This window comes from Myotis lucifugus, unplaced genomic scaffold, assembly GCF_000147115.1.
Source record: "Myotis lucifugus unplaced genomic scaffold, Myoluc2.0 scaffold_20, whole genome shotgun sequence".
Classification (NCBI taxonomy): Eukaryota; Metazoa; Chordata; class Mammalia; order Chiroptera; family Vespertilionidae; genus Myotis; species Myotis lucifugus.
The window spans coordinates 1935539-1956261 of NW_005871068.1; the positions used below are offsets into that span (position 1 = coordinate 1935539).

Below are 20723 nucleotides of genomic sequence, written 5' to 3' on the forward strand. Positions count from 1 at the left end.
CTCTCCGGGCCGGCGGGGCCGCGGGCTGGAGGGCGTGTCTCTGGCCCGAGGGGACCAGCCCGAGGCGCGGCGCGGGACTCCCCGATGGTGGTGCCGCGGCTCCGGGAGAGCTCCGGGTCTCGCCTTCGCTTTCGCCGCCGCCGCCGCCGCCGTCGCCACCGCGGGCGCCACCACCGCCACCGCCGCCGCCGCCGCCCGAGCCCGCGCCGAGCGTGCGCCTCGCCCTCCTCCCGCGCCCGCTCTGCTCTAGGATGCTGCGGCAGGTTCTGCACAGGGGCTTGAGGACGTGTTTCTCCCGGCTCGGCCACTTCATTGCCAGTCACCCCGTCTTCTTCGCCTCGGCGCCCGTGCTCATCTCCATCCTGCTCGGCGCCAGCTTCAGCCGCTACCAGGTCGAGGAGAGCGTGGAGCACCTGCTGGCGCCCCAGCACAGCCTCGCCAAGATCGAGCGCAACCTCGTTAACAGCCTTTTCCCGGTCAACCGCTCCAAGCACCGGCTCTACTCGGACCTGCAGACCCCAGGGCGCTACGGCCGGGTCATCGTCACCTCCTTCCAGAAAGCCAACATGCTGGACCAACACCACACCGACCTGATCTTAAAGGTGAGAGGGGGACGGGCGCGGGCAGCCTCCGCCGGCGCCGCTGCCGCGGCTGGGGCTGGCTGTGCGCGGGGTCCGGGCTGAGAGCGCCGCCTCTCCTATCCCAGGCGGCTGCCGCAGGGGCTCCCCTGCACCTCGCGCCCCTCGGAGGCCGCCCGGGGCCTCCCAGCCTCCTGGGCGGGAGTGTCCGGGTCCAGACCCGGCGCTGCCCTCGCCGCCGTCGTCGCTACCCAGACAGCTGCTGCAACAGTTGGGGCGGCGGCAGCCAGGGTGCTGTGGTCAGTGCGCTTGTTTTGGTTGCAGTGGTCTTGGGGGTTGGGCGGCTTTGGGGTAACTGGGCCAGGAAGGAGCAGAACAAGAAAATACGTACTAAAAAGTCCTGCTAGTTGAAAACTGAATACTATGCATGAGGGGATTCAGAGACCTCCCCCCACCTCTTCTTTTCTCTCCCTTCTTCTGGCCCCGGGAGTGTTTTGAGAAGGGCTCTTTGGAGGGGCGATGAGGAGCAAAGGAATGTGAGGCGGGATGGTGAGGAAAATGCCTCCCTCCCACCCACCCAGAAAGAAGTGTGGTCCCTCACAAGGACAGGGGCTGCCCTGCTGCCCTCTCCCCGGGAGCCAGGGAGCCATCTCTGTCTGCTGGGGTAGGAAATGATGTTTGTAATTCACAGGTATTTCATCTTTCACCTCCTCTCCTTCGAAATGCAGAAACTTCTTTGGGAAAAGAGGGGATTCCGCGGATCCACTTTTCTTGGGGCGCCTTTGGGCATGAGGGTGAGGGGCAAAGCCAGAGGGTGAGGACACGCGCCAGGCTGTGTGGCCCTGACCAGAGCACAGGGAAGCAAGCGGCCGGCTAGAGGGTGACTCTCACAGAAACAGGTTGTGCCAGCATCAGCCTGCGGTGGGAATCTGGTGTGAAAAGTGAGGTTCATAGTGATAACTTTCTGGAAGTTCCTAAGCAGAGGAGTGGGGACTAAAGATGGAGAAGCGGAGACCTTGGGAGGGAAAAGCAAAAATAGGTGAGACTACTCCATGCGAGTCCCTGGGGGGCATTATGGGGCTTGTTTACTTAAGGTGCTTCCCTGGGGTGGGCAGACCGGAACCAGTCCCAGATGGAGCCCTGGGGCCGAGGGATGGGAGGGGCTGCTTTTGTGTGGGTCGCTGGTCTAGAGCTGGGATTAGAAGCTGGTTAGATTGCTCGTCTTCTTATCTCAAGAGGAGTCAGCCAGTGAACCTGGGGGACTCTTGTCCTTCTCTTTTCCTCCACGGGTAACCCTTTATCCCTAGAGACAAGCTAACTTCCCTCCCTCTATCTGTTGACGTATTACCCATCAGTAATTAGTAATGAGGGGAATCTGACTAGGGACTCAGTGGAATCAAGGCATTCCCACATTGGGTGGCTTGTGATAGTTTTAATGGCACACACATCACACATACTCACTCATCACAGAGCCTTCGTAACATTAATCCCAAAATATTTGCTTTTCTCATGATTATATTTCCAACATCAAAGTGTTTCCCCCCTCAATACCTCATGAACGTATTTTGGCACACAGACAGATACAGCTCGCAATGCTTTCTCACGGAAACACGTAGTAGTTTCATCACAGGCTTAAGGAAACTATAATTTAGCCAATCCTGATCGTTGGAAAGCTGCCCCATGTTTTGCTACATGATCTACTAAATGATGCTTCTCTTTGTATTTCCGGTCCCCCCACCCCCAGGTGATGTTTCCACTGGCTTCTCCCCTCCCAACAAACCCCCATGCCTGTGTGACAGGCAATCACCAATTACGTTCACTCTCAAGGTTAATGAGACATCAACAGGCACATCAGATCTCTTTTCACCTGGACCGTTTCTCTCCTATTTGACTTTGATCTGTTCAAGACAGAAAACTGTATTAAAAGAGAAAGTTGGAGAGAGGAGGAGACTGGCTTTGCATCCCTGTCTAAAGGGCAACTTGAAAGGACAACAGTCTTGCCAGTGAATTGTTTTAAGAAATAGGGTGCTTTTTCATGTTCTAGGTGTCTGGGAAAAATCAAAACCCAGTGGAATAGTGCTCAGAACTGATTTCCAGCAGCTGGCTCTCTGGTCAAACAGCTTATAAAAACAGACTTATGACACTGAGAGGATTGCCTTTGATTTTATGTATCCATTTTTTTTCTTTCTACACCCAACTCCTATATTTGGTAGGTATGGAGCCGAAGGACAGAAAAATGGACCTTCAGTAGCCATGGTAATGTAAAGTGTGAGAATGAGCGCTTCTTTTTTTTTTCTATTAGAGACATGATGAAGACGTGTCCTTTACAAAAGGTGTCAGGAGTGGGAGTCACTGTTTCTGCCCTTACTAGTGTTATGCTGATACTTGGTTGCTGGCATCAAGGACAGCAACTGACAGTTAACATTGTACACAACACCAGCCAGCCCCTGCCTGGTTTATTGCACTGCATTAGAAGTGAATTGGACAAAGCAGAGTAGGCTCAAGGCTTTTTCAGGCCCCACCGGGAAACTAGAGGAAGTGACTTACAGGGCCAAGTCCTTCACTCCTCATAGCGTTCTTGGTCGTACCTCAGATTCACATCAGATTCCCACTGCAGGCTGATTCAATGAAGGAGACCCTTCTTGGGATATTAGTCTGGCTACTTTCTGATCTAAAATGGACTGGACTAGGATGATGACAAAAAATAAAAACCCAGGTTGCTTTTATTAAAATATAATTGAGAGTATCACAGAAAAAAAAATCCACATTTGAAAAGCCAGCTGATCAGATTTGGAGGAGCTTTCTGAAATTTGGGCAAGGGATGTGATTGTCATCCTCTGACCGTGCAGCATAGAACTGAGCCCCAAACTATGAGGGGGTGACTCTCCCTCACAGTGGTCTCCTCTGCAGGCTGTGTGGCAAAGATGTCATTTTGGATGAAAGTGAGTAGAGCCTGATGGTGCAGCTAAGGGATCAACCATTAATTTCTGAACCTCTTTAAATAAATGTTGATCTTCAAAAGTCTTCATTTCACTAGAAGATTAAATTTAGCTCATTATCATATTTTAACAGAAAATACACGATGTTTCTCTCAGAGCAAATTTCTGGGTAGTGTCTCACGAGCTTTAATAGAGATGTTTTTTCTTAATCATCTAAAATGAAGTACAAGAAGGTCTTGCTGATAATTGATCTGGGCTGTGATCAAGACGATACTTGATTTATTTCAGAGTCATCTGCGGACAGTGAAGAATCGGTTCAGTCCACTCTTTGTAATGATGCTGTCGTCTTTATAACACTTTATAAAATGTAAACATCAGGATGTTTAGATACAGTAAGTGCCTCGGGGTAGGCAGGAAAGCGCTGCGATTCCATTTTACAAGTAGGAAACCTACTCTTTAAAAATTAGCTGATTTGTCCATGAAAAAAGACAAAGACAGAGCCAGGACTGGGACCCAGGGTGTTTGACTCCCAGCACAGTGCTCTTTTCACTATAATGTACTGCCTTCCATATGATAAACTACTTGAATGATTTTAAATGTACATTTCTGTTATACAAATGAAGGATATTTGACCAAAGTCTCGTACTCATCCCATACAGTTGTTCTTAACAGTGGTTAGTGGATTATAAGAACACTAGAGGCCCGATGCACGAAATTCGTTAAAGAGTAGGCCTTCCTGCCTTGGCTGGTGTGGCTCAGTGGATAGAGCATTGGCCTGCAGACCAAAGGGTCCCGGGTTCGATTCCGGTCGAGGGCACATGCCTGGGTTGTGGGCTCGATCCCCAGTGTGGGGCGTGCAGGAGGCAGCCAATCCATGATTCTCTCTCATCATGGATGTTTCTATCTCTCTCCCTCTCCCTTCCTCTCTGACATCAATAAAAATATATTTTAAAAAAGAGTAGGCCTTCCTTCCCCTGGCTGCCAGCACCGGCTTCCCTCTAGCACCCGGGACTAGGGCTTCCCTCTGGCCGGTGGCAGGCACTCAGGACAGTCCGGAAGGTCATCCAGAAGCACATCTGGTCTAATTAGCATATTACACTTTTATTATTATAGATTCTCTTGACCGATTCTTCCTGATGTCAATGAAAAGCCACAGTGTTGGGCAAAAGTAGGCTTCCAGTGTTAAGTATTTGAAACAGAGTTTATCCTTGTGTTATTATGTATTAATTATTGTGTTATTTTTCATATGAACAACTGTAAACCTACGTTGGCCCCACCCTGTACAGAAACTCTGAGTGCCCAAAGTAAAACACAAAATATTTATGAATAGCGCTATCCAAAGATAGAAATATCGAATCTTTTACTGAAAAAAAAAAATCTCTGGATGAGGAACATGGCAATTTGAAGTTTGAGCGCTGTTCACTGGCCGGGTTCAATGATTCAACTCTAGTGCCTCACACAGTCCCTGGTGCCTCGTGGACCCTCAGCAAATACTTATCAAATGGGCCAGCCCTGGTTTACTCAGACCTTATGTGGTGGGTCAAGAAAATTCCCCAGAAACCACTTTAACATAGATTTTCAAAATGACCTTTTTATTTTTACAACTTTGCAGGCAGTTGATAGGCTTCTCTCTTTCCAAGAAACCATTTTTCTGTCCTTGTTAATCTCTGTATATTTCAGTTTTGAAATTGGATAGGTTCTTTGTAGGATTTTTTTTTTCCCCAGACGGAGGGAGGCGTTGAAATGCAGATGTATTTCCACTTACTGGGGAATGTCATTTTGTTCAAATACCGAGTTTCTATTTTATTGAAACTTTTTATGTTTTCCAGGAAGGGCAGAATAATTGCTAGCTCAGGGTCACGAAGACCTGGTAGTTGCATCAGGATCCCAGTTTTTCCAAATACGACCTCAGCACTTCCCATCATTAAGGGACTCGCCAACATTTCCCTATAGTATAAGGATCAGCATACGCAAGACGATTTTCAAGATTAGAAGTTTTTACATTTTAAAAAATATATATCACGACAAAACCAAAGAAAAATATGAGGTGGAGATGGCGTGTGGCTCTCAAAGCCAAAAATGTTGACTCTTTAGTCCTTTACCTGAAGAAGTTCCTGTCCTGTATTCCAAAACTTGTTTAACTAGGACATTTTCAAGTAGTCAATGCTTTTAACCTCGAAGGCAGTGGTTCTCAACAGGGGCAGCTGTGCCCCCCAGGGGACACTCAGCCGTGGTTGGGGACATTTTTGATGGCATAACTGGCAGTGGGTTGCTGCTGGCATCTAGTGGGTGGAGATCATGGATTCTGTTAAACACCCTGCATGCACAGGACAGCCCTGCACAGCAAAGAATTACCTGGTCCCAACCCTGCTTGTCTGTTTCTTCTGTTTTATTATTTTTTTGGGAGGGAAGGGGGTTTTGGGGGTTTTTTTGCAGCTGCAATGATTATTTAAAATGAAAAACTGCCAAAATTTTCTAGAACTTTGGGGGCAAATAGCATGACCTCTTAGGAAATGCTCTTTGGGGCCGTTGGGCAGAGGCCAGATTTTTCAGGGTGGCCTTCCCCAAGGTGCAGTTATCTTGCTCTCTCCTCTAGCTCTGCCCTTGATGGTCTAAGTCCCACCGAAGAGGAACCCAAGAAACGGAATGCAGTGTAACTTCTTGAATGGCAAAGCTGCGGAATTGACCCTGGCCTTGAGATTTGTCAGAGTGCCCGTTCCCGGCAGTTCTGACCCTCACTCTGTAGCAGTCACCCACTGGGCCGGGCTTGTCCTGAGCGTGTAAGACGCCACTGTGAGTGGGGACCTGCCCAGGAGGCGGGAGGTGGTGCTTCGTTGCCTAGTCCATCTGCTTTGTGTTTCTGAACATAAAATGTCAAAAGAAGAACTTGCATCTAAGGGACAAGGAATCAAAGACCCTTGGGCTTGGAAGGCACCTTAAAGGTCATTTCCGCAGATGCTAATGCCGCAATCTGCTCTTAGCATCTCAGGGTGCTTTGTCGGCTGACAGGTGCTGTGACATCGTGGGCAGTCCAGTCCTTTCGGTGACTTTTCTGAGTGGCAGATACTCTTAGAAAAGATCAAGCCTAGGCCTGAAAGGGCAGTATTTGTGTATCTTCTGGACCAGCCAACTGCCTTTTAAATCGTTTTTTAATTTTTCAATGATAGCTGGCATTCAATACGATCTTAGTTTCAGGTATGCAGCATAGTGGTTTTGCGCTTTATTTTTGCACTGGGGGAAATTTGAAAAGAGATCAAGATTGCTTTTCATTCCCCTTTGATTTCATAGGAGGTATATCCAAATAATCCAAGCATAATATTTTTCTAGGGTTGTCTGGTTTCTGAGTACATTTCATTTGTGTGACTAGTATCCTCAGATGCCCACCTGGCGCATATCATTTTGATTGGAGAGCAGTCTTTTACTTCCCCATGCGGATAAGCACTTGGGACAGACTTTGGGTAAACTGCTAATTAAAACTGAAATTTAAATATAAAGCTGCCGTGTGAGAAGAAGCCCACCTTTTTAATGACTCATAGGATCTTGATGGATGCTATATTAGACTTAGAGAAGGATGATTTTTTTTAATTAACACAAAAAATGAACCTCTCAGGATTCGCCAGACTTACAAACCTCACAAAACAGCTGCACATTTAACTGGCGACTCCTTAGGATAACTAAGAGGAGGAGAAGTAAGCTGAAGGAGATAGTCTGTTTCCTGCCTGAGGGGTTGCAGCAGCTCTTGGCACAGGAGCTAGAGAGATGCAAGGTGCTGGGGATCTGATCAAGTTTGACTTTGTGGGACGTGCCATCTGGTACCTGACTTTGGGGCTCAGTGTGAGCCCCAAGTGATACGTGAGCTAGACCTTTGAAGTCACCTGCTCGGTAGCACATCACAGCAAGCAGGCCTGTCTGCCGCGCTGCCTGTGCTACCACATGCCCGGAAGGCCACAGAACTTCCGCGGAATCCTGCCAGACTGATTTAATGACCAGCAGGGGAGGTGAGTAATCTCTAACCTTTAAAGGGAAAAAAAACACACACAAAAAAACAGAAATCAACACCACTTGGTATTTCATATGGGAAACCCTGAATAATATGTCGTGCCTTCAACTTCAGAATGCAGATTTTGAACAAAAGGAGGCAATGAGGGAATGGGGAAGCTATTTTTATCTCCTCGCTCTCGAAGAAATCCTCTTGAGCATGTTGTTTCTGGTATTTTGAAAGATGCCCCTTATTAGGTCTTCTCCTTTAGGTTTAATTTCCGGGTTCCATGTACAATCGAGGTGAGGATTGGAGTACAAGCAGTTACCTTGGGAGGTAATGTCCGAAAACACCGGTAAGGGAATGGGGACTTGAAAGAGGGAGTAGCAGGAAGCCAGTCAAGGGAGTATTCTCAAGGAAGTGTCCGCTGTGGGCACCCAGGACTCCGTTTCACTGGAGAACTCTGGGAAGCACTGTAGAACATGTGACCAAGTTATCCCCACTTGAGATGAAGAAACTGGATAGTTATTCCCCACCTCTCCAGCCACCGGTAGTTGATCCAGCTGCATCCGGGAGCATTCAATAAATATCTGGCCATTTCAGATGCTATATGTGTCCCTATAATCAGAATTGGTTTTGTTGTTGTTGTGGAAAAGCATCAAATAAAAGAGCTGCAGGGCTTTGCAGTAAGTGGTCTTGACGTGCAGGGGTGAGTGTGAACTGAGAGGATGTGGGTGAGGCCATAAGAACATCTGCCCTAAAGGTCTTAACCCCCACCTGGAGTTACACATCTGGAAGCTGAGGGCCCACATTCCTAGGGGGTGTTCATCCCTTCACTCAACAACATGGCCGTGACCCCAGCTCCATGAAGCTTACAGGCAAGAATGATCCGGCATCGCTGTTTGGTTTATTCTTGAACTTGATAAGCAACTGCCAGTTTGCGTTTTGTCACTGGATGGTGGTAAACATGATTCCAAACGGGGCCTGGACACCAGCGGGCCTTAAGGTCTTGTATGCCAACCCCTCCACCCCCCACATTTAAGTACCCCGCCCCTCCCTCTTCCCATTAGGAATACAAGAGAAGCCTACAGGCCCCCATTTTCACACATCTACTTTTAAAAAAAAATTTAAGTTTATTTGAGTGACCTCGGTTATTAAAATTATATAGGTTTCAAGTGTACAATTCTATAATGCATCATCTGTGCATTGTATCGTGTGTTAACCACCCAAAGTCAAATCTCCTTCCGTCACCATATATTTGACCCCCTTTACTCTTTTCTACCTCCTCCCTTTCCCTCTGGTAACCACCATACTGTTGTCTGTGTCTATACGTTATTGTTTGTTTGTCTTGTTTGTTCATTTGTTGCTTTCAGTTTTATACGCCACATATGAGGGAAATCATGTTTCTTGATTTTTTTCCATCTGAAAGGTAACAAGAGATAAAGATGGCCACTTCACACATCCACTTTTATTGTTCTCTCTAGAACTGCATTCACTCTATGTCAAACTTACATGTCTCCTACTTTCTGAGACCTTCCAGAATGGTTCCTTCCCTCCTTTAAATCCTTCTGGCTTTCAGTCATATCCATATTCTTGAATGCTTAGCTATACACTATTATATAATTTGCTGTATTGTCACATGTTAGTTTCTCTTCAGCAAGATCATAAGCGCTTCAAGCACAGGAACAATGTCTCATAAAGTATTTCCAAATCTCTCTTAGAACCTAGCATAATGTGGACTGTGCAGTAGGTGCTTAATAGATTGTTGCTGGTCGATGACTTATAGGATGGAAAATGTTCTCTCTTTTCCCCATTAATTTATTTGGGTCAAATATAATTTTGTCTGGTAGCATGACCATGTAACTTCTTTAAATCTGTCTTCATTTTTTGATTCTTGGTTCCAAACTTGATGGTAAGCAGTAAGCATCCATTCTGCTTCAGGATCTCTGACATTTACTTTATATGAGGAGAAATTCTTAGGAAACTGGACAACTGACCACCTTCTCTGATCCGAGTACAGTTTGGAAAGGTGTAAACTTGACCTCCTTATCCAGTGGCCCATTCCCATGTGGGAGGGTGGAGCACTCTGCAGTTCCTAGGGAGCACCCTGAAAGTCAGCTCTCCACTACACGTGTCCTTAATTACATGAACTAAAGTCTCAAAACTTCGGCCACAAATATACTCAAATCTATAATAATAAAAGCATAATATGCTAATTAGACCGGACGACCTTCCAGACAAAGCCCAGACTGCGAGGGAAGCCCAGGTCCTGGGCTGCCTGCCGGCAGCCAAAGGGAAGCCCGGGTCCTGGGTGCCAGAAAGAAGCCGGTGCCGGCAGCCGGGGGAAGGAAGGCCTACTCTTGCACGAAGTTTGTGCATCAGGCCTCTAGTATAAACATGAAGCACATTTTTTAAAATCAAGGACAAGTAGTTTTTCCAGATGTAGCACCAGTGTTCAAGAGATCATCCTGATGTTACTGAGTCTCGTTCTTAAGGGAGCTCATGTGAACAGAAAGATTTGTTCTAAGAGGTGAACTTAAAAATATGATACTGGCAAAAAAAATCAGTGTTTCTCTAGTAAGTTTAACGGAAGCACTAGAACTACTAATTTCTCAGCACTGGAGATGACATTCCTTTCCCCATTTCCCATGGGCGCCACAAATGTGTTAAATACAGCTTTGTCAATTCTTCCTATTGTCTCAAGACAAAAGGCATCTCTGCTATAGAACTCATTATAAGTTCTCAAAAATCTTGTGATATTCAGTCCCTTCGTTTTGTGACGTTTTCACTGTTACTTGTTTTTGTTCTTGTTTTGGTAGAGCAAGTGGTCATACTGAGTAAGCTTGATTGCTCTTAGGCTCTTTAAGGTACCCACACATCACCTGGGTGTGTAGGGAAAATACAGATTCTGATTCAGCCTAGGGTGGGACCGTGATTCTGAATGTCTAACAAGCTCTCAGGTGACACTGATGCTGCTGGTCCAGTGGAGTACACCTATAGTAGCAAGGCCCAAATTCAGCTGTTGTGAACAGAACACTGGGTTTGGCGTCAGAAAAGCCAAGCTCAAGTCCCAGTTCTCATAGGTATGCGATTTGGGGTAAGTCTCCTAACCTCCCAGAGAAGCAGGTTCTCATCTGCACTGAATGTAACAGCTTCCCCCACCCCCACTCATGGTAAGGATGCAATGACATAGGGTATGTGGAGGCACTGTGTAACCCTATTCCTCGGTGTTTTGTAAGATGTGTTATCATTATTGCTTTGAAAATGACTATTACTTCCTCACGTGTGCCAGCTTTTTCAGAGCCATTATTGCCTGTTGAGTAAAGACACACGTAGGCATTTTTTCTTTGATCCAAAAGGCAATAATGGGCGCTCAATCTGCATTCTCAATGCTTAGATTGGCAATTTGTTGGTCTTTAATGACTCCATCTGAGTCATTATAGACGATTGGATTTGTCCTACTGCTGCGCGTGCAGCTCCTAAGTTCTTATCAGAGCTGTCGGTGGGATGGGAGGATGGCATTCAGCTCATCAAGGTGCTTTCTCAGGGCTCAGAACCTCACCTTCATGCTGGACAGTGCTTTGCACACGTAGGAGAGACTGTGGGCTCCTATTCCCATGTTATCTTCACCACTTCTCACAACGGGGCATGCCAGAAAGCGATTCTCCAGTATTTTACGTGTGAGAGTTGATAACTTGCCTCTCTCGCTGAATTTACATGACGACAGTGTTTTCCTGGGAAATTTTGCCAACATAAATAGATCTGCAAGCACTTGAAAGGGGAGAGTGTGGTCAGAGTTGCCAGAGACCAGGAGGGACAGGCAAAGTGGAAATGTCAAGTGTAAGTTTCTGCTTAGTTGGGGTTTTAATCATTTAGACCATTGTGTCCCCCCACCTCCTTTCCTAAAGTTTTAATTAAAGAAATCTAGAATTATTTAGGATCCAAATCAAATCCACCAAAAAAAATCTTTTTGCCTCCCTGGTTCTCTATGTCTAAACTCTTCAAACAAAACAAACCTCAGTGTAAGTGAGGATCAGTAGTTCTTCTCAAATTTGAATGTGTTTTCAAATTCCCTGGGAATTTGATACACATGCAGATTCTGATTCAGTAGGGTCTGAGATAGTAGGCCTGAGGTCCCGCACTTCTAACAAGCTCCCAGGGCTGCGGCTACTGCTGTTGCTGGTGTGAGGACCACACTGGCTGAAAGCAGTAGTTTCGTGGGCCTGAGGAGCCTTTGTGTAGCCTTACTAATTCATTGCTTGGTGCCATTTAATTGCCTCCATACTCTAAAGCAGTGGCTCTCCTGGAGGACTTGTCCAAACACAGACTTGGGGTCTCCCTGGAAGAGCTTCTGATCTGTAGGTCCGGGTGGGGACTGAGAGTTTCCATTTCCAGCAGGTTCCCAAGGTGATGCTGTTCCTGCTGGACCACACTTTGAGAGCCACTGCTATAAAGCATCATAGGAACTGGCTGCCAGGACTAATTCCAGAATGCAGAGTCAGTCTCTCTCTCTCTCTCTCTCTCTCTCTCTCTCTCTCTCTCTCTCTCTCTCTCTTTCTCTCCTGACCAAGAGATGCAAGCCAGGTGCAAAAGTTACTTGTGTAGCAGTTCATTCTGAATGGTGCTGTAATAAGTATTTGCAAAGGGTACTACGTAAGTCTGAGCCTTTTACGTTTGCAGTTTAAGGCAAGCATATTGGACAGAGCACCTGCTGCACTGCCTGTCTCCAGGTATGAGAGTTTAGGAGAAGTGGGCTGAATAGGAGAAAGCACACTCTGGGATGGAGGGGAAAGAGATAAGCACCCTCCACTCGCACACACATACTGTGGTTGTTGCTACCTTCACTGTGTGATTGCCAAAGCTTCCTTTCTTCCAAAGACTTCCCACGCAGGGTCGCCTGCCACTTGCCTTTACAGAAACTTTTTTTTTTTTACATCAAACCAGAAGACACAGCAGGTACGAATAGGAGGGACATGTTGCATTTCTGAGACAAGGGCCCAGCTCTGTGGTTCCCAGAGGCGTGGTGTCCACCATGAGGGCTCTGGAAGCTAATGTTCAGTTTCCACTACTGTCTGATGTCAGTGCGGTTAGAGATGGAGTGGAACTGCAGTGAAGTTCAGTAAGTACTGTTTTAGGCATGGTGGAATAGGGGTTGTTTCAGAGCCCCCAATTTCTGTGTTTGAGGCTGTGAAGCCTGAATGTGTCCTTGATCAAGTCACTTAACCTCTCTGGGGTCTTCATTTCCTCGCCCATATAATGGAATCAACATTATCATCATTATAGGGTTGGGAGGTAATGTGTGAACAGACTAAAGTGTAACATGCCTAAAACCACACAAATCTCAGCGTCTGCACTGAATGCACACATGTTTGTCTGGGGCAATGATTCCCAGGGAAGAAGAATAAACACCTTAGCTGCCCAGAAGAATAAACACCTTAGTTGACATATTTCACATCACGATCTTCTTTTGTTAAAAAAAAAATGCCTTTAGAGTCAGGGACTACCTTCTACTAACCAGAAGCTTTGCTGCCATGGCCTCATACTCCCAGATGATGCAATATTACATCAGTCTATATTTTTACTTTGAATGACCCAAGGAGAATAAAAATAGCATATTTGTTCATCCACTGTCTACACTGCTAAAGCCTTAGAGCTGCACTATCCAATTCAGAAGCCACTAGCCATACGCAGCTATTTGATTTAAATTTCATTAAAATAAAAACTCCATTTCCTCAGTTGCACTAGCCACTTTTCAGGTGCTTAATAGCCACATGTGCCTGTCATGGGCAGAAGAGATAAAGAACATTTTCATCATCAGAGAAAGTTCTAGTCAACGGTACTGCTTTTCACAGATAAAATAACTGATGTCATATACCTTAACTCATAAGCAGTGGAATCAAGATTCAAACAGGTCTGGTTTCTAAAGCATCATTTAAAAAATAACTAGACCAGATTGCCTCCATGAAATACAGAAATAGATTAGTAAGGCTTGGCCCCTTGTGTCTGATGGCCTTGAAGTAGTATTTCAATCAGTAACAGAGTAAGGGGGAACTTTCAATTTTAGATTCAGCATGTAGAGACCTTGGAAGTTATCACTCCAATCCTTACAAGGAGAAAAAAGCTAGACAAGCTGAGAACCAATGACTTTTCTTACATCAGAGAACTGAGGTCATAGGGGAAACTGCCATCCCAACATCTGTAGAGGCAGGCACATCTATAGAGACACACAGTCTGTTTACCTGGAGCAGAAGCCTCCGGTAGAAACACTTAAATGGTAATTTGGACAAATTGCTAGAGGCTGAGTGTAGAGTAGCATGAGAGGTGGAGACTCCTGGGAGCTGCACTCACTCTGTAGGAGCAAGGGTCATAGGGCTCACACTTTCTTAGGCTTCCCCTCCAGAAACCCCACCATATTCCCAAGGTGAAGATTGGGCTTGGAGAGGTGGAAGGGTAATCATTGTGAAATCTATTGTGGTCTTCATAACAAAGGCCTCCTCTCCAGGGAAGAGGACTTGGCCAGAGCACAATTCTGAAACTTTATCCTAGATTCCTCCCCACTGAAACCCCCTTTTGTCTTCTGATTGTGGGGGAGGAAGGAAAGAGTCCTCAGGTGTCAGGGCTTCAAGTAAATAGATTAGGAGTGCTACAGCCAGGGAAGGGAGTAAGGGACAGGAGGGAAAACTCTATCACTGGAGAAATATTTGTGAAAGTAACAACCTCAAGGCACAGGCTCATTTAAAAACAGATTTTGTCATAAGATTAAATATCATTTCCCCTCCTTACACCTTACCATCACATTAACAGGGCTCCTGTATAATAATAGTAGATTATAGCTGAAAGAGCTGCAAAACACAGACTCTGAAAAGAGTACTTAGAGAAATACAAAGTCAAGAGGAGAGAAAAACAATGACAGAAGAGAAATTTGAAGTCTCTGGTATCTATAGCCACAACAAACATCAGATACATCCCAACTCCTAGATTAACATAAGTCCTTACTGTAACAACCTCAGTTCCTATTAACTGATATAATATGTCCACGGTTTTTTTGGGGGGGAAGGGGGAGGATTATACAGCATGACAAAAGAAAAAATATAATCTGAAGAGACAAAGGAAGCATCAGAACCATACTCAGATATGACACAGATGTTAGAATTACCAGACAGGAAACTTAAAATAACTATGATTAATATATTATGGGTTTTAATGGCAAAAGTAGACAACATCAATAACAGACAAATAATGTAAATAGAGAGATGAAAACTCTCAGGATGAATCAAAAGGAATTCTAGAAAAACTAGCAGAAATGAAGAATGGCTTTGATGGACTCATCAGTAGACTCAACACAGTCCAGGAAAGAATCAGTGAGCTTGAATTCAAGGTAATCAAAACTTCAAAAACTGAAACACAAAGAGATAAAAGAGTGAAAAAACCCTAGAACGGTGATGGCGAACCTTTTGAGTTTGGTGTGTCAGCATTTTGAAAAACCTTAACTCTGGTGCCGTGTCACATAGAAATTTTTTGATCTTTGCAACCATAGTAAAACAAAGATTTATATTTTTGATATTTATTTTATATATTTAAATGCCATTTAACAAAGAAAAATCAACCAAAAAAATGAGTTCACGTGTCACCTCTGACACGCGTGTCATAGGTTCGCCATCACTGCCCTAGAACATCCAAAAATTGTGGGAAAATATCAAAAGGCATAACATTACACATAATTAGAAAATGCTAGAAGGAGACGAGGGAATGTAGCAGAAGAAATATTTGAAGTAATAATGCCCAATAACAGTGACAGACACTAAACTACAGATCCAGGTAGCTCACATAACACAGGAAAAATAAAACCACACTTAGGCATATCATATTCAAACTGCAGAAAACCAAAGACAGCAAATCTTGAAAGAAGTTGGGGGATAGAGAGAGAGAGAGAGAGAGAGACCTCAAATATAGTGGGACAAAGATAAAAATTATATCACACTTCTCATCAGAAAGCACACAAGCAGGAAGAGAGTGGAGTGAAATATTTAGAGTTGAAAGGAAAAACCACCAACCTAAAATTCTATATCCAGCAAAATCATGCTTCAAAGTAAAGGAGATAAAAAATTTTCTCAGAAAAACAAAAATTGAGAGAATTCATTACCTGCAAATCTTTCCTGGAAGAAATGTTCTTTAGCAGAAGGAAAATTATAATAGGTCAAAAAACTCAGATCTACATAAAGGAATAAATGAAGGTAAAATAAAATCTTTTTTAGTTTTCTTATTCTTAACTTACCTAAAACATAACTGTAAATCAGTAATAGTAGCAATATATTGAGAGATTATAACATACAGGTAAGTGGAATAAATGTCAGCCATGTCACTTGGGACAGGAGGTAGAAATTGGGAATAATCAAGTATAACCATAGTCCACATGAAGCATACAGTATTATTTGAAGGTGAACTTAGATTAGGTTAGGTTATATTGTAAGTTCAAGGGCAACCACTAAATTTTTAAAAAGAAGTTTAATACCAAGAGTTATATAAAATGGAGTAATATAAATTCTCAAAATAAGACAAGGCAGAGAAGAGGGGGGAAAGAAAGTAGTAAAACAACTAGAGAATAGTTATAACCATGATAGATATTAATCCAGCTATATCAGTAAGTGCTTTAATATGAATGACATGTTTCAATTAAAAGACAGTGACTATCAGAATAGATTAAGAAAAATTAAGATTCAACTATATGTTGTCTACCAGATGCCCACTTTAAATATAAAGACTCAGATAGATTAAAAATAAAGTGATAGAGAAAGGTCTATCATGCCAACACTAATCAAAAGAAAGCTGAAGTAGCTATATTTCAGATATGGCTGACTTCAAAACAAAGAAAATTATCAGGAATAAATAAGGGCTAAAGGAATCAATTCTCTAAGAAGAAAACAATCCTAAACATGTATGCACCTAATAACAGATCATTAAAATACATGAGGCAAGCATTGATAGAACTAAAAGGAGAAACAGACAAACCCACAATTCTAGTTGGATATAGAATATTTAGTCAGAGGTAAGGAGCAACATAATAATACTCTGGGCAGAGTCCTATTCCAACGATAGCTCTTTGAGAAGTCTAGAGGTTAAGATGGAGAGACAAGATATTGGAGATAGGGAGATCTCCTTCACCCAGGGAACTGATGTAAGTCTGTTAGCAAGAAGCTTTGAATAGGATAGTGGCACAAGGAGAAAAAAAGGATTAAGATCATTTACAAAAATGTGTTTTAGGAATGTTTCCTTTGATGCTGGAAAAAAAGAAAGGTTCTGTGACCAAATAACTTTGAAAACAATGCATGTAGTATTCCTATGTTGAATTACATTAGCATATCAAAGGCTTTAAAAAGTTCCTCTGTAAAAGAAATCTACTTAAGTCTGTCCAGCCCAGCATTTCTTAAATTTATTTGATCATAGATTCTGTATACTTTTTCGGTGACTCCTATTAACATCCCAAAGAACCAGTGTACTTTAGAACACACACTGAAAATACTATCCAAAAAAAGAAGGAAATAGAATCAACAAGATTTGAGGTTTATTGAATAAACAAATGAAAGGGGGTGATAGTGGCTTAGAAATTTCCCACATGGATAAGTAGAAAGAGGATGATGCTATTAATCATAACAGGAAACAAGTAGAACAATTTAGAGGAAAAGATGCAGCTGTTGTATATATACCAGTTGAAATATTGCCATTAATATATAGTTGTAAATCTTTAGAAGGCAGATGGAAATTCGGATTTGGAGTTTGGAAGAGAGGTGAGGTATTGATGTGAACTGGGGACTGGTCAGCATAAAGATAGCAAGCCAAACCATGGAGGTGGAATTAATTGCCCAAGAAGAGTTTATTTGAATGTCATAAAATCAGAAGTGCCAGAGACAGAATCTTTAGCAATGTCAAATTTATAAGGTAGGCACATATAAAGGAGTCAGTAAGACACACACTGGAAAGCCAAGTTGAGAGGTAAGAGGAGAAAAGAAAGTCATGTCATGGAACTCACGGGAGAGGAGGAGGTTTAGTCACACCACACACATTGAGCACTTTTGTCAGGCACATAGTAGATGGTACAGCAGTGAAGAAACCATACCCCAGGCCTAATGAAGTCCTCTGGATTCCCATGAAAATGTCAACATGCTTAACCATCACATATCTTTAAATTTTATTTTTGTTGAGAGTATTACAGATGTCCTCCATTTTCCCCCTTTGCCCCCTCCACCCAGCTTCCATTCCCACCCCAAGTACTACTTTGACCCCACATTTTTTAGTTAACTACTAAGAGTTTAAGAAAATGAGGAGTGAAAAGTAGCCATTGGATTTACCTGTTTGGAAATCATTGTTGAGTTTTGGTTGATGCTGGGATAGAGTCTAGACTGGAGTGGTTTGAGAAGTGAGTGGGAGGTGAGGAAATGAAGTTAGCAAGCATGAATCGCTAAAGTATAGTTGGAGACAACAATGTAAATTGCTCCTTGAAGAAGGGGAGGTAGGAGATGTGGCCGAACTTGGAAGGGAAGTGGAGTTAGTGAGGCCTTCTTTTTAATGTGGGAGAGAGATGAGCATATTTCAAAGCTCATGGGAAGGAAATAGTAGAAAAAGAGGACTTAGGAGAAGAGAGGATAAACAATAATAGAAAGAAGGAAAGGAAAGCCAGAGCCCAATGGAAGGAATTGGTCTCACATGATGGCTTGGGGTTTTCTCTTCAAAATAGTAAACAAGGTCGAAAGTAAACCTTTGTCAAGTGCTAAAGAAAGTGAGCATTTGTCTAATATCTATGGGCTTGGAGGGTAATCGACAAGGGAATGAAAAGAGACAAGGTAGTAAATCTGAAGCAATCTCTTTTGCAGAGTATGAAAGCAAAGAGACTATCTCTCCTTCCCTTTGTCTCAACATGGGCAAAAGTATAGAGAAGAAATGGAAGTGGAAGTGAAAGATAAGTTGAGAGAGTTCACATTGGCTATATTTACATTTCAGAAGAATGTGAATTACAGAGAAGGGGTTTGTTAACTCCATGCGATTTCTGACATCTGAATGGCTCATCAGACAAGACTGAAATGACCTAGAATAGTTCAGATAGAGGTTGGGATGGCGTGACCTCCAAGGGTGACACAACTCTTTGTGAGTCTTAAATTATTTTAAAGTAAACGTTAAAAAGAAAACATTTTAAACTCAAAGAGATCCTTCCTAGGATGAGGAGCAGCTGTTCTCCATCATCATCTAAGAAGTAAACAGGCTCCATCATTCACTCGGACGGGAGCCACTGGAAGAACTAAAGCAGAGGGGAGACAGGTTTGGATTTGTGTTTTAGAAAAATCTGGTGGTAGCTTGGAGGATTGACTAAAAGAAGAAAAACAGAAGATGTGTTAGGAAACTGTATCTGTCATCCAGCTAGATTATAAGGGCTAGAACCAAATCAGGAGCAATGAAAATGGAGCATAAGAGGATGGATTTAAGAGATGTTGGAGGTAAAAATCAACAGGATTGGACAAATGATTTATGGATTGTCAACCGTGGCTGTGTATTTAGGCCCCTGGAAAGCTTTAAAATACAGATGCCCTCACCCTCACCCAGAGATTTTTTTAATGATTTCAGAGAAGGAGACAGAGATAGAGACATCAATGATGAGAGAGAATCATTGATTCATGTCCCACACTGGGGATGGAGCCCACAACTGAGCATGTGCCCTGACCAGGAATCGAACCATGACCACATGATTCATAGGCCAATGCTCAACCATTGAACCACGGAGGCTGGGCTCACCACAAGATTTTGATTTAGAGGTGTGAAGTTGATCCCAGGCATCTGAGTTTGTAGAAGTCCCCACATGGTTCAGATGGGCAGGGTTCAGAGCAGCTGGCTCAGGCTGAGGAAACAGGAAGTGCAGGGTAAAGCTCACAGGTTTCCAATCCCAATCCATCATGCCTGAACCAGCAGAAGATGAGGAGGAGGCAGCAAAGAGACAGTATGGCTAAATTGGGGAGGTAGCCCTTCCTTTTCCACTTGTTTTATGTTGAGTAAAATTGTAAAACATTGAGTTACAGCCTAGTTATCTTCCCATGGCTCATCTAAACTAATATATTTTTAAAATGAAAATGAACAGTTCAATTGAGCCATCCCTATATAATAAAAGGCTAATATGCAAATTGTCCATTCCACCAGGGGGTGGGGCCGGCCAGCCAACAGCCCGTGGACCCTCTTCCGGCTGTGCACGATTTCGTGCACCGGGACTCTAGTCTAAACATAATCTCATCTTATTCAAACAACAACAACTTTCTATTAACCCCCAATTTTGAAGTATTTATACAAACAAAGAAATCTTTAGCAGGGTGGGCTGACTGGTTTGAGAACAAGGTGACATTCTGTGGTTTTGCTGCTGTCAGCCTCTCAGCACATTCTAGAAAGCCCCTTCCAACCTGTCTCCTAAAACCACCCAGATACCAGTCCCACTTTCCTGTGGGCAAGTCTTTCATTTGGGGTTGGCTGGGTTTTGCTCCTGGGAGGCTGTTGTTTGGAATCCATCCAGGTGCTCCAATAGGTGCAGAGTGTGGCCGCCCATGCCTCCGCTCTCCTGAGTCAGCAGGGCTGCAGGCAGGGGAGCCTCCCAGCCACCAGTCACTGCTAATAAACCCCCAGGTTCCATGAAAGGTGTTCCAGGACCATGCATCATGCCCTCGGAGTCTTGAGTAGGAACGGCTAATGTCTTTTACAGGTGACCTGCCAAAGCCACCAGTCTCTGCCCCATAAGAACAATCTGAACTTTCCACACTGAGAGTTGCTTGCTACCTGTTGGAATCTCTCTCTCTAAAGTGTGCAGAGCACCGTGAAAATGTTTCAGTTTCAAAAGGGTCTGCTCTTTAGCATTTCAATCATCCCCTTTAAGAACACTTTTATCCCTTTTTCACTTAAAAAAAAAAGTTACAAAGCCTGCTAGTATACATTCTAATAATGTATAAGTACACGGTAACATCATAAGCACATTGCATAGTTTAACCATTACTTAAACGGCTAATGTGAGATAGAAAGCATTAAGATGGCATTTACAGAGATACTTCTGTGTTCCAGGTTCTTTCTCCTGCCTATGCTATTTACAAGGTAATGAGTTAACTCCTATGCTCATCCATTTCTTAAATGAGCCAAAACTTAGTTTGAGAAATGTAGGCTGGTTTTTATATATACATATTTTTAAATATTTCTTTATTGATTTCA

The 20723-nt window shown here is 43.7% G+C and overlaps 1 protein-coding gene across 1 annotated transcript in view; it reads left to right on the forward strand.

Annotated features, from left to right (window-relative positions):
* The first annotated feature begins 249 nt into the window (after positions 1-249).
* The window catches only part of PTCHD1 (patched domain containing 1), a 59887-nt gene continuing 39413 nt past the window's right edge, over positions 250-20723 (forward strand). Inside the window, exon 1 of the mRNA XM_023751312.1 lies at positions 250-602. Coding sequence (XP_023607080.1) covers positions 252-602 — 351 coding nt within the window. The 5' untranslated portion in view covers positions 250-251. The remainder of the gene's footprint in view (positions 603-20723) is intronic.